The 18,114-nt window shown below is 39.8% G+C and overlaps 1 protein-coding gene across 3 annotated transcripts in view; it reads right to left on the reverse strand.

The window, feature by feature from the left end:
• The window catches only part of Fhl5 (four and a half LIM domains 5), a 38,009-nt gene extending 22,174 nt beyond the window's left edge, over positions 1-15,835 (reverse strand). The window contains exons 1-2 of one of the 3 annotated variants that reach the window (XM_037202477.1): positions 15,225-15,305; positions 7,853-7,900 (exon numbers count right to left, since the gene is read on the reverse strand). Coding sequence is in view for 1 of the 3 variants with exons in the window: in XM_037202476.1 (XP_037058371.1) it covers positions 15,225-15,419 (195 nt within the window). In the remaining 2 variants the exon portion in view is untranslated. Of the gene's footprint in view, positions 1-7,852; positions 7,901-14,671; positions 15,187-15,224 lie in introns of those variants that run through there. The other 2 variants (XM_037202476.1, XM_028877985.2) reach the window with 2 other exon arrangements.
• Positions 15,836-18,114: the final 2,279 nt, after the last annotated feature.

Below are 18,114 nucleotides of genomic sequence, written 5' to 3' on the forward strand. Positions count from 1 at the left end.
GTCATTGGGATTAAAAGTTTGATTTAAAACCACTCTAAAACCACTCTAATCAAAATCTCAGCACTGTGTATTGTTACTTGTGGTTCTTAGCTCCAAATCTTCAGGTGTGAATATATAAACTGGAGGAATAACAGAAACAAGGAAAATAAAAAGGGACCCTTTGAGTTTGGGAGAAAGGGCTCTGTGAGAGAATAGAAATTAGCAAAGAATGCCTACAGCAGTTACTTCTATTCAGCTTTGCCAGGAAGTCATACATGGCATCGAAGTCAGAAAAGAAGAAAAAGACAACAAACAACCAAACTCAAAACCCCACAGCAATAACAAAAATAAGACTGGAGAGAAACAAATGTATCCTTTATTGGTAACCTGATTGGGGAATCAAGTATTCCGTTTTGTCTTCAGGTATAAGAATGGATAAAATCTGTAGGTGAAAATCTATCCTGTTATCATTCAGTGGCAATAATCAGAGAGTAAAATTATCAAAAGTGATTCTTGAAACATCATAACTGCTCAGTTACTGTGTCATGTGGCCATTATATAGAAAGTGATAAAAGCTTTGAGGGAATATTAAGAAAATCCAAATAAGTGGAAGGATATGAGATGTTCATGGAGTTAAAATTCAGTGTTCTGAACCTGTCTTTTGTTTTTCCTCTACTTGCTCTGCAAATCGAGATAAAATGGTGCTGGGCTATTTTTGGTGGCATTTATGAACTTATTCTATAACCCACAGAGGAATACAAAGCCCGAGAACAATCAAGTCACATTCAATCAAGAACAAGATAGGGATGCTTGTGAAGAACTGCTGCAACACACTGTGGGGGTACAAACACAGCTTTAGCCACACAGATCCCTGGGATGAAGGGGGCTCACAACGAACTCACACATGCGGAAGTGTGACCAAAGAGACAGTGCTGCATGCAAAAAGTTGGAAAGGTCTATTGACCAAGATGAGTGGTGAGGGACAGAATGGTCTTTTCAGCAAATGGCCCTGGGGCAATTGAATTTCCAAGTGAAAAGCATGAAATTAGATGCATATTATCTTCCTTCATGGGACAATATCATTTCTGCCCGATTATAAGATAGGGAAAAGAAAAATTTGACAATACAGTCTGTATAAACATGTCAATATGAAAAAGCTCTTAAGACAGAAAAAGTACTAGCAGCATGAGATCCATGTTCAGTTACACGTAAGAGCTTCTATTTGTCAAAAAACCAAATTAGTGAAAATAAGCCACAGAGTCAAAGAAGGTCTTGCAAGTTTTTTATCCACTGAGAGCTCACATCCAGAGCATACAAAGGAGTCCAACAAATTCATAAAGGAGAAAAGGTGGACAGCTGAAGAAAGACCCAAGAAAATGCATTAGAGGAGAGCCAAGATGCTACCAGGAAATCTTCTCAGTTTAACCCATAGTTACTGAAAGAGTTCAGCAAATTCTACTGTACCAATAGATAAATAACAATCATACATGCCTGCTCAGAACAATAGACTATCCATATATCAAGACACAGTCTGAATGTCCACGAAGGACAAAAGGACAAATAAACACATGGTCCTACACCATCTCACCATATTGTAATTAATACATGGTCCTATGCCATCTCACCATACGGTAATAAAGGGGGATACGGCACATGCATTCTTCCCAATACCAAGCTTTACATTCTATGACACAGGTAGTGACAAAAGATTCTATAAAAGCTGTGTCTTTCGCATAAGTTCCAACCAGACAAATGCAGTCATCAGAAAACTACACACACATGCACACACACACACACACACACACGCACGCACGCACGCACGCACGCACGCACGCACGTATGTGCATACACTCACAATCATAAATGCATGCATGTACACACAATGTAATAGAACAATTTTTAGAAGCATGGTGGTGATAAATACATAACATCAGAGTTCAGTTTAAATTTCACTTTTGATGTTGAAAGAGGACAAGGAAGTCAGATAAAATAATTTGAATATACAATGAATTCTCCTTTATGAAGCTTTGGTATTTTTTTGCATTTTACACACATGCTCCTTTCTGTATATGTAACCTTTCTTTTTCTTTAAAACAGCAGATGATGAATCAAGGGGAACGGGATTCCTGAGCTATCCATGTAGTCTACTCTTTATACCAACTGTGGCAAGAACCCAATGAATGGGGCACACTTTGGGCAGGGCTTTGCATGCTGATGGTGTTCAGGGGGATGCTTTGTGCTAACATGGAAGATGAGGAGAAGTTTGTTGACTAACAGAAGAATCAAAGACAGAAACAAAAGCTCTAGATGCCTAGACAGGGAGAGAAACAATATGTTCTCTCCTACCATCTTATTATCTCTCACCCTTTCCAGTTACCTCCCATGATTCACTCCTCCCCAGAAACACTATGTCCTCAGGACTTTGAACTTTCCTGTATGACTGACTGTGATGCACTTCTCTCCTTGTGTCTCTGATAAGAAAGTAAAACAATATACATATATTAGTCCTTTATTTGTCCAACCTAACAATTCTCCCCCAATCATGGTCCAACTAAAAACCCACTCTGTATGAAGGGTTTTTAACCTCTCAGGACATAAATTTCTCTCCTGAGTTCAAAGGTACATTTTTATTCGCCCCATTTTGTTCATTTCTTTTTTCCAGTGTGTCCCCCTGGGTTGTTGGCTCCTCAAGGGGTTTACATTTCACGTCACCTGTGCATCTCAGAACATGGTCTGAACGAAACGTTACAACTGAATAAATGAGTGGGAAAGCTGGAGTCTAGTACAAGTACTGTCAAAAGCCCAAGTGAGAAGAGGATTCGATTCCAATGCTAGTGCATTAATTCATATACATGATAGGTGTGCCAGATATGCCACAGGCTCAACAACAAAGACTAGAGAGTAGAAGATCAAGTCCTCAGGGTCCGATAGGCCAGGGATGGCTCTTCCGCAGGCCCTACAAGGGTGACTGAGAAGACTTCTCAAGTGTCCTTTGAACACTGGCTAATAAAGGTATTTTAATAAAACAGCAGGAGTAGGACATTTAAAAGATTTTTTTCTCTAAACTTACGGGGACAGTTGAGATCCAGTGAAAAAGTTCCCAGATAGTTATATTTTAGTTCTCTGTTAAGAGGTCGGCACATCTGACTTTGAAGAATCCATGACTATGGTAAAGCTCAAGGTATTGCCACTAGGTCCACCATAGTTAGCACAAGTGTTGTTGATGCTTAATTTAAGACTGAGGAGAGTTAAATGAGATTCCTGACAAAAGGAAACCTTTCAAGTTTATTATTCATCTACACCATGGCAGAGAAACAGATATGTGCTCTTACTCAGAACAGTCCACATACATGTGCTTTGCGCTGTTCAGGGGCCTCAGCAGGGAGAGGCCACGCAAGCTTTACGACCTCAGTTTGATCCCTGGACCCACATAACGGTAGAAGGGGAGAATGCCCTCCACAAACTTGTCCTCTGATGTCCCCATGTACTCTCGGCTTGCCAGTACCCACACACATCATATACATGTACACACACACACACACACACACACACACACACACACACGCGCGCGCACTAAAAGCCCACAAAAGAGTTAGACAAACTAGTAAGTAGGTTCTGCTTTTAGGTTTTTCTTTCATGTTTTTCTCTCATTCTGAGGATAGGCAAACATATAATGCAGTACCTTATTTGATTTTTTTGCTCATAACCAAAACATAAGATGAATGCTGGCTTGGAAATGAGAAGGTGAAGATTCCCATAGCACTCACCTTAGTACAAACTTTTAGTTTGCTATTACAGAAGTCATTTGACCTTTCTGCCCCCCGCCCCTTTTTTTTAAACTACAGAATGAGAATCCTATTGACTGCCTATGATCATACCCAAAGTACATGTAAAACAGAAGAGTCACAATAAGTTGGCCGCAGGTTGCTCTGCTTGGTGGAGACCCTATGGCCAGAACTGCTTCCCATCTTGAAGGAGTAGCTATTCCCCACCCCACCCCCCACTCAAAGTGCTACTGAAAGAAAAACAAAATTCAACAGTCTTAAAATAACCAAAGCCATAACTTCGGGGCATCAATCAAAAATAATCTAAAACAAGCAACATAGAATTGTGGTGGAATGTTTGATATTAGTCTCTAGAGAATCCTTGCAAGCTCAGATTGTTGGAAGCTCAAATGTTTTGTGTGGATGGTTCAAACATGAATTCTCATGAGAGCCAGTGAAGTACTCTCCCATGAAACAGAGCAGCTGACTAGACCTTTCCATCTGTTAATTAATTCAGTGGAGATGAACAAAGACAAAAAAAAGGCACTTTGTATGGTTTCATGGAGAAATTACTTTTAGAATGGTGCTGTGATGGTAGCCATTAACTGAAACAGTTAAGACATCATCATTCTCACCAAGGTAAATGCATAACATTTTTTCAGACATTTTGCTCTTTCTAGAAGCAAAGGACTCTAACAATTCACAGGCTTCATGCTACCCTTGATTTTTAATCCACTGGTGTAAAGCAACTCTCAGGACAAGAAGAATCTTGCTCGTAGGGTAACTGTATCTCCAAGTCCTAACCATATCTCAGCTTTCTTTCAATCCATCATTACAAAAGGAATGATGGAAGTTTCAGAAGGTGTGATTTCAAGCTATTCTTCCATTCCCTGTGTTCTTGCTTGGTCATTCCTGGAAAAAAATGTTTTAGAAAAGCAAAACCAGTTCCTGGGTTGTCTTACTCTCTTTGAGGCCTTTTTGGGAATCTTAGCATCAGACCTTGTTAAAGACTAGGAGTGATTTAAAGAGCTGATTTATCTAATAGTATCACACAAGCTCTGTGTATGTCAGAGACAATGCAATCCTGTTTCCTAGTGATGGAGCCTATCAGGAAAAATCTAATACACACTAGCAAGTGTCATCTACCTCTTCTGTATGCTCCTTGGATAGTCAGCAAGCAATCTGTAAAATTTCAGAAAGCTATTAATCATGTCAGGTTTTTTATTTTTATTTTGTTTTTGGGCATCCTTTCTTAGCTGGAAATTGCTTCATCACCTTCCTAACTACTGCCAGCTGGTAGCTGATTTGAGTGGTGGTGGACAGTCATCAATCTGCACACCCAACACTGTTCTTAATGGCTTCCCTTGCGCCCAATGGAAAAATTCAAGCTTGCCAGCAAAAATTGCCATCTGGCATTGTAGAAACTAAGACGACTGAGGAAGGAGCAAGCCTATCACCAGGGCCATGTCTGCATCTCGAATTAATCATCAGAAAACCCTCACCAAGACAGGCATTTAGGTGCATGGGTCAGAAGAAGTTGCCATAGTCTGTGGAAACAGAATCAGAAAGAGAAGCTATGACCTTTCCATGAACTCTCCATTAGTGATCTCAGTTAGAAGCCATAAAGAGGTGAGGAGCTGAGCACTAGAAAATCGATTGATCACTTCATCTCTCCAATATTTTAAAATAATTTCATTCACTAGTCAATCCTCACTCCATTAAGTCACCACAAACAAGATGTCAAATATATTCATCTTAGCCATTGCTGCAGAGCAGGGCCAGTTAAAAATTCCTATTCCAGGAAGTCAGGGCCTTGCTCAGGGCTCTAATCACTATGTTGTAGTGGGTTGATCCTAACACTGTAATCTTTATATTTTTTTTTTAAAAAATCTCATAATATAGAACATCAAATAAAAATTATCTTCTATGATTTTCTGTAAAATAAATATGCCTTTAAATATAAGAAATAGTTTCTATCTCTAATATATGGATAATATTGGAAGTTGTTCAGTTAAATGAAGAATATATTTATTTTGCAGTGATTTTTAGTGATAGACATTATTTATTTAATAGTGTCTACAGAACAGTTTTTGTTTAATCTGCAATTCATCTAAATGACAACTCCAGTTTAAAAAAAAAAAGGGAGGAAGAACTTTGAGTTATTCAAGAAAAAGCAATAAGTAAGCTTTTATAGCCAATCACACATTTTTTTCTGAGCTTGTAGCAGACTAGCCAAATTCCATTTCCTTTGAAATTTTCTGGCATTGGTGTGTACAGTAGTAGATTCTCCTGGCTGGAGATCTTATCATTAAACACAAGAATGAAAGAAGAGATAATTTCTGGTCCTTCTAAGGAAATCTTCAACAGTTTCAATTAAAAGGTTTATGAGAGCAAATTCAGAAATTATGTGATTTGAGATATGTCTAATTTGAATTATTTATGATTCTCTTAGAAATGTTAAACTTCTGCCTTGTATTGCATATATTTCTGTGTGGGCTGTATCCCTCATAACCAAAGCTTAAGCTCAGGATAAACAAGTCACACCTTCTTGAAGCTGGTCTTCAAGTTGGAGCCCTACAGCACCTCCCATCTACCAGGTAATTTAAAATGTCTCAGATGAAACCGATGGCAGTTTGTGAAGGATTCCTACTTTATCAGATTTATCAAGGCCCACAAAACGGGTTGTTGGAATGTTCTATGAGGGATGCTGTTGTGTTTCCTTCATGTCTGAAGTGCCTCCTGTAGGTTTGGTGGGCGTATTTTCCTTGATTTCTAAGAAGCCTGCAGATAATCTTTTTTCTCTTCCTATAGATGGATGTGCCAAATCACTGGATATAAAACCCTACCTTTGTTCAGGTCTGGCAGAGGTTTTGCTGATGGGCAAAGGTGTGAACTACAGATTCACTGTCATTTCACACATTTTCATTCTCCTTCAAAAATGGAGGCCCCTGCAGTCTTCAGACTCTTCTCGAGTCTGCATGAGACTGAGTAGCACAGGGCTGAGTTTTGACTACTAGAGCTCTTTCCAGCTCTCCACAGACCTGGAGAGAGGTCCTAGTCCTAGGCATCTCTGGGAAGAGCAACAGGCCACCAGGAAGGGCTTATCGTATATCACATAAACTCCTTGTTATAGTCATGAACTTTGAAATTGACCTGCAAATTTTAATCTCAGTTGACAGTGTTCATGGCATGGGGGGTGATAGCTCATAGTAATACTATACAAAACAGTGCATTATCAGCATTATACCACATATTTTGGCAATGATATGTGTATTGACAAAATCTAAATACATGCCAAAACGTAACTGTAATATGCCTTACAGGGTAGAATTTTTTTTTTATTTTATACCAATAGAACAAATTAGATAACATGTATCAATCAGGTTATATTAAATATTTCCAATAATTATAGAATGTAAAAATTGTGGAGGAGGAAAGCATGTGGGAAATATAGTGTGAATAGACAGGAAAAGTAACAAAATTTAAGTATGTGTATGTAATCTCTTACATACAATAGTTCTATAACATTGGATAGTGCTCGAAATCTACACTATTTCCAGTGAACCAATGTTTTACTTAAAAAGCCAGTCGTTATTGCAACCACAAGGGACAGTGTGCTGCTGGCAATGCATGGAGCACTAGGTTTTCTTTTTGTAGCAGAGAACTTTGTATCATGGGCAGGAATTGCCTGTCTTGAAATTTCCTATTAAATCTCAACACATATCTGTACATAGTCTCTTGGTCTTGAACATGGAATGTAAAAATTCAGTTTATTTTAACATCACTATGTTACATGTGGGGACTAAGTTATGAAGAAGGCATTTATCTTGCCTTCAGACTTCTTTCCAGGGGCATCTGGGAAATTTGAATGCACCTCCAAATCAAAATTTGCAAATGTTTAATAGGATGGCTTCATAGTGTTAATCCAAATTTATTTAAACAAGCCTTGTTTTATATTACAAATTCTCCATGTGTGATCTATTGAGGTTGAAGCTTAGTTAACTGAAGAGCTAAGAATGAAAAAGGTTTCCTTTAAGATCAGCTCAAATTAGATGCTAAAGGCTGTCTTATATTTGTTACTGTTTTGGTCACTTTAAGAAAATTGTTACCTCACTTCAACTTGTGTGATCTCATTTCCTCATGAAAGAACATCCACTCTGAAACAAATGAGTTATATAGCCAATTAATATTCTATGCAATACCATATCCAAATATCAGACTCTCCCAGCAAAGATGAAGAGAAGGAGGAATGGGAGAAAGGGGGAGAGTTGGTGAGGGGGCCTCTGATGGGAGACTCCTTGGATGGCCTGCAAGACTGCAAGACGCAGCCCCTCCGGACTCATTTTATGTTCCCATTCGCTTAAAGTGTGCTTGTGATCTCACTTTCACAGAAACACTAAGTCTGGCAGCCGAGATGGCTTTGAAGTCCTTGGTTTGTTCTCTGCTCTGTTTCTCTCATCTAACAAGAGGAGAAAGTGGGTTTAGAGGAACACACTGTTATTTTTGTTTTGTTTTTACACTGACATAGTATTTAGTAAAAATATTTCTGTATAGTTCAGGTTCCTGGCACTTACTAGATATAATTTATTTTGTTTTTTCACATAGCAGAAAGCTTTTTTTTTTTAATGGTGGCTTTCATTACAGATGTGTTTTCTGAAAATAGGAAAAAGGTGGGGGGAGGCTGCTATTTATTTGCATCCCTTACCATGTCTTAGTTACTGCCAGGTAACAGCCTCTTACCCATAGATGCAGAGGTTTGTTTTGTATCTGAAGCCAATGGGCTGGCAGCTGTACAAAGTGAAGCAAATTGTCTTCAAAAGTAAGGACAAGTCCCATGTAATATTCAGTGCAAGTCCGTATTTGTTTTTGTTTATTGTGATCATTATTGGATTACTATGGCTATTGGAAATGAGACACAAAAATGGGTTTTGCAGTAATTTCTGGCTGGTCACCTACAATAATGTGACTGTGACATGTATACATGAAGTGTGTAATCTACTTCTCACCAGAATGTGATTAAAAGTAAAATTATAGCTGGTACAGTGGTAATACCACTACTTGATAGTTGCAAACTCTTAATCACTTAAAATTTGTTGATTAAAATGATGACAGTAAGTGGAGAGCAATATTTAAAATTCAGCTTTTATTTTTATCTGTTCTAATTCTCAAAGATTTAGACAAAGTTGGTCCTCAGCATCAGCCACGGTATTTATCAGAGGAATGGAAACCAAACCAGGACAGAGACACATCTTTACTCCATCATTCTTTTAGACTGGACTCTGGATGTATGTGCTCATGGCTCTCAGTAAGTTACCACCCATAGCCCTCATCATCTCTAGTTAGTAGTCTGCTCTGCAGAAAATGCAGAGGAAAGCCTGTTTTCAACCAGGTCCCTAGTGACTGTTGCGTTAACCGTCTGCAATGAGCCTGAGGAACATCCATGGATCAAAGAAGTGTGAGAAGAAAGGAAAGCAGACCCTTGAAAATGCTTTGAGGTGTGAATGGGGTGCTCGGGGAAGTCACAATAATTTTCAGAAAACTGCAGGTAGAATTCAGAATTATGTCTTAAAAGCTGAATAGCAGAAAGACTCGGAAAAGGTGAGAGAGTTTCCAAAGCCGAGGGCAGCCACAGTCCCGGCTGTGGAATCGAGAGGAGTGGGTGGGGGTCACAGTGGAGCAGAGCTGCAGGAAGTGCGTCCGGGAGCCTCCTTGGCCATGCCCACAACTGATGGTCACTGGTAAAGCCTGAAGAGCTCAGCTTTGCATGGCCACAACTACAGTCTAGGGCAAAATTTTCTTCTTGTCCAGTTTTAGACAGTATTGGAAAAGCAGATCCATGACAGAGTAACTAAAATTTTTATCTTGTTCGTCATTTCAACAATTTTCATGTATGACTAATATTGAAGACAGACCCAGAGTGCAGTTTTTGAATTAAAGGTCCTATGAGAAAAGCTTTATCCCTCTCTCTTCTTTTGCATGAGTTTCTCTCATTTGGAAGAACTGAGCATAAAATTTCCCACCCTTAATTGACTCGTTCTATTCCCCACCCCCAGCCCCCAACCACTTCATCTGTAAGTAACCGGGAATGAAGTGCTCCCACGTGCAACATTTCTCATTTACTCTGCTGAGGAGCCAGGTGCCTTTCCTGGAAGGAGCCCTCAGCCCCTGCCCAGTTATGAAGGTGCTCTGCTTGTCCTCAGCCCCTGCCCAGGCTATGAAGGTGCTCCTTCCACCCTCAGCCCCTGCCCAGTTATGAAGGTGCTCTGCTTGTCCTCAGCCCCTGCCCAGGCTGTGAAGGTGCTCTGCTTGTCCTCAGCCCCTGCCCAGGCTGTGAAGGTGCTCTGCTTGTCCTCAGCCCCTGCCCAGGTTATGAAGGTGCTCCTCCCATGTCTCCCCATTGGGAAAAGTGCAGTTTGGGGTAGGGGTGGATCCTCCTCTCACACAAGTTGTGCTCTCCTAAGACAGCTTTAACAATAATGAATTGGTAATAAACTGATTCACATATTATAGGTGTTTAATTTTGATTGTTTCAAAAGTCCAAAAAGACAAGCACATGATTCAGTGAAAATTTCAAAACTACATGTATACTATAAAATAGGTGGTTTCCCTCTTATCTGACCTTGTGTGTGCATGTATTGAGAAAGGGGAAGAACGAAGAGTCTGTAAGTTTTATAATTATGCTTTATTAACCTAAATACTAAGTGAGGAGTCATGATCTATTCTCTTTTTATCCTGGTTATTATAAAGTGTAACCTAAAACAACAAAAACATCCTCCTACCCCCCACAAAAACAATAATTTTTTTTTTGGGGGGGTAGGGTCTCACCATGCAGCCCTGGCTGGCCTGGGACTCAATATGCAGGCCAGAATGGCCTCAAACTTTCAGAGATCCACCTGTCTCTGCCTTTGGAGTGCTAAGATTAAAGGCAGGAAAGAGGAGGGATTGTATGAACGAGAATTGTTGAGACCAAGATTGGAAAAAGCACAGTGACAAATAGCCAAACTAGTGGAAACACATGGAACTATGAACCAATAGCCGAGGAGGCACCAACTGGATCAGGCCCTCTGGATAAGTGAGACAGTTGATTAGCTTGAACTGTTTGGGAGGCCCCCAGGCAGTGGGACCAGAACCTGTCCTTAGTGCATGCCCAGCACACTGGCTAGTTTCAGTGGAATGAAAGCACACTCATGCTCAGCACACTGGCTAGTTGCAGTGGAATGAAAGCCCACTCATGCCCGACACACTGGCTAGTTGCAGTGGAATGAAAGCACACTCATGCCCGACACACTGGCTGGTTGCAGTGGAATGAAAGCACACTCATGCCCGGCACACTGGCTAGTTGCAGTGGAATGAAAGCACACTCATGTCGGGCACACTGGCTAGTTGCAGTGGAATGAAAGCACACTCATGCCCAGCACACTGGCTAGTTGCAGTGGAATGAAAGCCCACTCATGCCCGACACACTGGCTAGTTGCAGTGGAATGAAAGCACACTCATGCCCAGCACACTGGCTAGTTGCAGTGGAATGAAAGCACACTCATGCCCGGCACACTGGCTAGTTGCAGTGGAATGAAAGCACACTCATGCCCGGCACACTGGCTAGTTGCAGTGGAATGCAGTTATGCACATGTACTAGCACTCTTGCTTTGGCTACCTGGCACCTGCAATACTAGGATCACTAGTCTTAAGGCTCCAAATGTTTATCTGTGACTCTTTATATAAATATTTGCTGACCAGTGATTAACATTTTCAAAATATATTTTGTGCTTTTAATTATAGCCTTCTGGACAGTTGCTAAAATAAGCTTAAATTTGGCTAGGATTTGAAAGGGTTCTCTATTTTTAAAATAATGTTAGACATCATCAACATGGTGTGTGTAATGGTATTTAACAGAATAATGAAATGTGTATATTGCTTTAAGTGAAAATTAAATGGAATAAATTAAATATCAATTATCTAAATATTTTTAAAAAGTAAAATAAAAAAAGAAAACATGCCGAGATATTATGCCTCTTGACTGAGGTCATAGAGTTTTTAAATGTTTTAATATGTAGTTCTCTGGAAATCAAATATTGTAAAGTATCACTTTGACAATAAGAGAAATATTGGATAAAATTAGAGTATAGCTGTTCAATTTAGAAAATTCATTGGTCAAAGGTTAGAAGTTTCTGTCATAGCATAATTATAAAAATGCTCCTGGAGATCACTTTTGAAACAGAATCTTAATTTAGACTACATAGCAGCTTAGTGCCAGTATTTACAGTTTCCCAAATGACAGTCATATCCACATAGCTGCTAAAGAAATGTTAACCTTCATGTGAAGAAAACCTGCACATTAGAAGCATGGTTAGTTCTTCACTGGCAGGCATTTAATCAAAATTTATGATAGAAACCCCATTCCCCATAGGAGCCTCATCTTAATTACATGTCACAATCATAGAATGGTTAATATTTTTAAGAGTGCTAACACTTCTAACAAAATTATCAAATCATTACTTTTTTTTTTTTTTACAGAACCAGGAAAATATGCCTGCCTGTAATCTGTTCATTTTCACCTATTAATTCATTTACTCATCAACTAGATTAAGCCAGTTTAACACTACAGAAAAAATGGTTAATGTATTCAATTTTTTATGTCTAGTGCTAATGACAACCAGAGATGCTGCTACACTGTTATTTGAGAACCGGCTCATCCAGTCCAAGAGTTCCCCTTGCCTTTCAGCGAAGTCTGTAGACTGTTAGTATCACCAGAACTTACTCAGAATGCAAAGCTGTCATGAATGGAGGTTGGGCTCATAAGGCCTCAACAAGAGGTGGGCATAGGAGGGGAGCTATTCCTTCAACTAGCAGCAGGGAGTCAGTTAAAGGGCTAATGTCAACCAAGTGAAAGAAGACTAGAGTAAGAGTAGGGAAGAGATGACTCTATCCTGGGTCTTGGCTGAGTCACAGCCTGGATCATGGTATCTTTGATTGTAGGAGCGTGTACCTGTTGGAAGTACAGTTTGAAGCAGAAGGAAGTACCTGGTTGTAATGTGTGAAGTTTGAGAATGTTGTCAGACAACCAAAGAGAGATGTGTAGCCAGGGCCAAAGAGGCAGCAGACAGAAATAACGTAAGTTACTAGACCATTCTGGAAGGATCCTAGTGCTGTCCCTGTCACACTCCAGCTGGTGCCCTGGGTGCCCCCATACCACTACATTCAGTTTATTATTGTTGTTGTTCTGAGACGGGGCTGTTGGCCACATGAGCCATGTGGTCTGACTTAGAGGCAGGAACACTTTCAAGCTGATCATTTTGAGAGGATTTGAGGTATTTTTGAGGGAAACATCCCTTATCCACTCCTCATCCCTCTCTTCAAAGGTCCTTCTATGGTATCAGTGGTTACCCAAGACAGGAGGACGTTATTTATACAAGAGTAATGAAATACAAGCTTTAACTGACAGCTGAGTCAAACTTTCATGAGTTGAAGTTTTTGATTTTCATTTCTAAAGAGGCCATGGTTCCTATATTGAAAACCATCAAAAAAACAAAAACAAAAACAAAAACAAAGCTTCCCTAAAATGTTCTATAAAAACATTTATTTTCAGTATAATAAGTAGATAATGTAAGTATTATAAGTAGAAAATACTTAGGCTTGCATAATCCAAATTAAAACATTTTTACTCGAAATACTGCTGTGGGCAAACACGCTGAACAGGAGAGAAAGCTGATTGTCAGTGAGATGACACCACTTTGGATGGAAAACTGGCACTCAACTAAGGTCAACATGGGAATCTATAGAAGCAGAAAACAGACACAATGCATTGACCTTCCTCATTAAGCATTGTGAATTGTGACTTCAGGCATCTATCTTGACATGTATGCTTAGAAATATTTTCTGTGATGTACATGTATTTGTGCTAAATTTGCTAGGATTTACACATGGCAGTATTACAAACCTGAAATAATGGCCAAAGTGGCTCAAATATTTTCTTTCTTTGTAGGTACAAGAATTGCACATTTTATTAATGTTTTAAGTTTACACATTTCTATACTCCAAAATAGCTAGCATGCTGAATTTGGTTTCTAATGGATGACAGTTACCAAAGAGGGTATGCCTAAAAAAGGGAGACAGATGAGTCTGTTCTGCCCAAATAATGGCATCTCAATTTCAAAAAGCAGCACTTTAGATGCATATATCATATATTTATGGGAGTGGGACATAGAGGCATTTTACTTCAACCTCTGAAAACAGATTAGAATTGTTCTATGCCTGCTTCTAGACTGTAGTAACATTTTTCTGGAATATAGGAGGCTTCTGATTAACCCCTTTATTAAAGGCTAAGACTTTAAGGTGTGTTTTGTATGAATAATTCAGTCATGAAATATCCCAATGATGTCCGGCGGTGGTGGCGCACACCTTTAATCCCAGCACTCGCGAGGCAGAGGCAGGCGGATCTCTGTGAGTTCGAGGCCAGCCTGGTCTACCAAGTGAGTTCCAGGAAAGGCGCAAAGCTACACAGAGAAACCCTGTCTCGAAAAACCAAAAAAAAAAAAAAAAAAAAAAAAAAAAGAAATATCCCAATGATAACATTATTCACTCAAATAAATTAAGCAGAATAAAACCTGGGATATCTCCTCTTCCCCTTTTATGAAAAGGGAAATGTCCCTGTATGAAGACAATTAAAAACCCGGGAGGCAATTCCAGTTACCTGCCACCGTGCTGCCTCCATGAGTGTCATCAAAATAAGGAATCTGTAAACTCAAGAAAAAGAATATCAAGCAGGAATCAGCTCTAATAGCCAAGGCTTCATGGTAGGTACCCACCCTCCAAGCAAAAGTTTATCGTAAGCATTTCCTGGAAAGTTTGTAAAAATCTCACAGTGCAAAATTTTAAGAAGCCCTAAAATGCCATATAAACAAACAAAGGAAACTTTAGAGAAAACTCACTGTTTCTTCAAGCTGCTTTTTCCTTTGACTTACAGAGTCCGGGATAGATGGTGGATTCACCTCTCAATCACAGGCATGTCAATTCCAAAAGGAACAGAATGGGTCATCAGCACCAACGGTCCCTACAGCCTTTCAACTTTGTAGGAAAAAACAGGCTCTCTCCTCCAACGCTGTGACCTCACACAAGGCTCCTCCTCAGCCAAAAACCACTCCTTGTCAATTTCTACTTAAAACTGCAAGGAAAAACTTCCCTTCAGAATATCCTTAAAGGGAAATTTGACCAGAGTTAGTAGCTCAAGTATCTGGCTAAGCCCCAAAGTTTAAAATATAGAACACTTATGCAGACAGACACATACACTTGAGATTTTCCACTGACTCAGCTCAATTAAGGCCATGACTGTAAAAAAGTGCTCCCCGAAAGTATTGTTTTGTATTTTCTTAATCAATCCAGTTTTGGTTGTTTTCTGGTGGCTACCCAAATCCTCCTTATGGGTAGGAAACATCTGAAGGGCAGTCTTTCCTGTTGTATTGTCTGGGAGATGAGAACTCTCACCTTTGGAGTTCTTTGTAGAGCAGCTGAGACGTTGCTGGTTGCCTCCACCACGTCTTTCTTGGGAAATTTGAGAACTTGGAGGGTTGGACGTGAATGAAACAACTCAGGACAGTTACCTGCTTTCTGCACTTGCAGTGTGGATGGTCTTCTGCCTGTGTCCCAGGGCCTGGCACCAATTGTTATGTCACCTGTCATTATGTTATGTCACTTGCAGTGTGGCTGGACGTCTGCCTGTGTCCCCAGGGGCTGGCGCCAATTCTTCTGTCATTATCCACACTATGTGACTTCATTTAAGCATGAACTCATCTGGCCTTTTGAAATCTTCAAACTATGAAGTGTCCAGAGAAGTCAACTGTATCAGAAGGGAGGCTTGGCCATGAGAATTCTCAATGGGTCACACCGACCTGTGTGACAAATGGTATTGGTTCTTAGAATTTCCATTTGAGACCATTCCTTCAGTGTAGAAGGTGGGAGAAGAGAAGAAATACCCTGTCATAACTTGATTTATTTCCTGACCAGACTTACACCGTCCTTGTTTTAAGCCATGAAGGCATATGTTAATATTTCCTGAAGTCAAACTCACTTGGGTTTTATGTGTGGGGCATTGCGATGAAACATGATTAGCAACAACATCTGATCCGCAAAAGCATATCTGCCTTTCCTTAGTGATAGAATTGAGTACTTGATAACTAGGAATTCTCTTCCACCTACAAGAAGGGAAGCAGTCTCCATGATGTCACAGGACTCATGTCCCCACCCAGTTATGAGGTCACTGCCCTCTTGGTTTACACACAAACTCTTCAAGAGGATGGCTTACACTCACAGATTCAACTTCATTGACCCCCTCAGTTTATTACATTTTGTCTTTCACTTGAACTCTCCACCAGAAAGGACAAAAAAACAAAACAAAACAAAAACAAAAAACCCAAACAAACAAACAAACACTTTAGGATCACGAAGTCTGCTGACTAGAATCTCCCAGAGCACTGTCACATTTTACAGGAAGTCCCTCTGGCCGGGCCTTTCTTGAAGCCCGCTTCCTTCCTTTCACTAAGGGACTCTTGTGGTTCCCCTTCCCTTTCTCCCCTTAGGTAGTTTCTTTGCACTCCACGGTGCTCCTTACGAGCCACTTCACAATTACATACTCCAACCAGCAAACCTTTGGTGTCGTCTGCCCTGGTACTATTAGGTTGCCGGAGTGTAGCCTGTGATCTATTGGAATCTTCGTCTGTGACTTGTAGCCATCTCAGTCCTGAATGAGGCTTTTATCCTCTTCCTATATCCTCTTCAGAGCATGGCACTGCCATCCACCTGTCATCTGAGATCTTAGGTTCCCTTACTTACTCTCTACCAGCCTCTATTCTGACAGCTTCTGCTGGCTCTACTTTAGTAAGTAACATCTCTTAGGCATATCATTCCTTACCCCTTCATTCCAGATGTAATAGAACTACAGAAATTGCTTTATCAGCCACAAACAGTTGCCTCTGCTCAGTGTGGTTCCCTCTTATCCTTTCTTTATATTATTACAGAGTGATGTTTCTTTAAAATGTCTTACTGAATTATAAAAATGCATGTTGCCTAAACTCTGGAAGAATTAAAAAAATACAGAATTTAAAATTACTTTCCAGCATAACCTAAATATTTACCCTTTTGCTCTAGAATTTTGTGTGTATATGTTAACTACATAAGGCAATATAAGTATTTGGATAAATGTTTATATATAGCTTCAGAGTTACAGAATATACTTAGTCAGAAAAGACGGACTACATAGTACATAGCTATAAGGAAGTATTCCCATTTCTAGGTTCACTGATAACAAAAGGCAAATTAAAGAGAAAAGCATATGTATTAGTCACTCTCCTAATCTTGTAATAAAACATCATGGTCAAGGCAGCCTATAGAGGGAAGGGCTTACAGTTCCAGGGGGATAGGAGTGCATCACTATCATGACGACAGCAGGCAGGCATGGGGACGGAAGCAGCGAGCTGAGACCTCACATTGTGAACCCAAGCTGGAAACACGAGAGGAAACTCAAAATTGCATGCAGCTCTTGAAACCTCACTGGTGTTTTCCTGTTGAGTCCACACATCCCAAACCTACTCAAAAAGCGCTACTAAATAGGAACCAAGTATTCAAACATCGGAATCTATGGGGGACATTCTCATAAAACCCACGCAGCAGCCAGGCTGTGGTGGCGCACACATTTAATCGCAGCACTCAGGAGGCAGAGGCAGGTGGATCTCTGAGTTTGAGGTCTACAAAGTGAGTTCCCGGACAGCCAGGACTATTACAGAAAAACCCTGTCTCAAAAAAACCACTCCCCACAAAAAAAGCCTAAAAACCAAAAACAAAAGCAAACTGCTATAGCATACAAATTTCTTACTTGACCTGGACATTTCAGAAAGTCTCAAAAAGTCTTTCTTTCTTTTTCTTTTTTTTTTTTTTGTGCCTGTTTGTTGAAGAGTGTATAGTTGTGAATTATGACTGGACAGGGAGGGAGCAGGATATTAGGGTAGTAAAAGAGAGGGCACATAGTAGGAAGCCATGATTATCCATACTCTGCTAGCCCTCTAGGCTTTTACTTAATATACTGAGACTTTCCAAATCAATAAAATATTATCTGTACAGAAGCTGTGAATAATGGCTGCAATAAACAAGTAGAACAATCTGCAAGACCCTTTAAGGTTATTTAAATTATTTAATTTTTTTTAATATTTAAAAATATCATTCATTAAAAATAACTTATTAATAATATTGACTCAAGACATATGTGGAAAATGTATATCCCAGAGGAGTTTTTTATGTGTGTTTTTAATCATATTCCTTATGTAACACTGAAGTAAAGGTTCCATGGACTTAAGTGAAAAACAGAACAAAAACAAAAACAAAC

This window comes from Peromyscus leucopus, chromosome 2 (genome assembly GCF_004664715.2).
Source record: "Peromyscus leucopus breed LL Stock chromosome 2, UCI_PerLeu_2.1, whole genome shotgun sequence".
In the NCBI taxonomy this organism is placed as follows: domain Eukaryota; kingdom Metazoa; phylum Chordata; class Mammalia; order Rodentia; family Cricetidae; genus Peromyscus; species Peromyscus leucopus.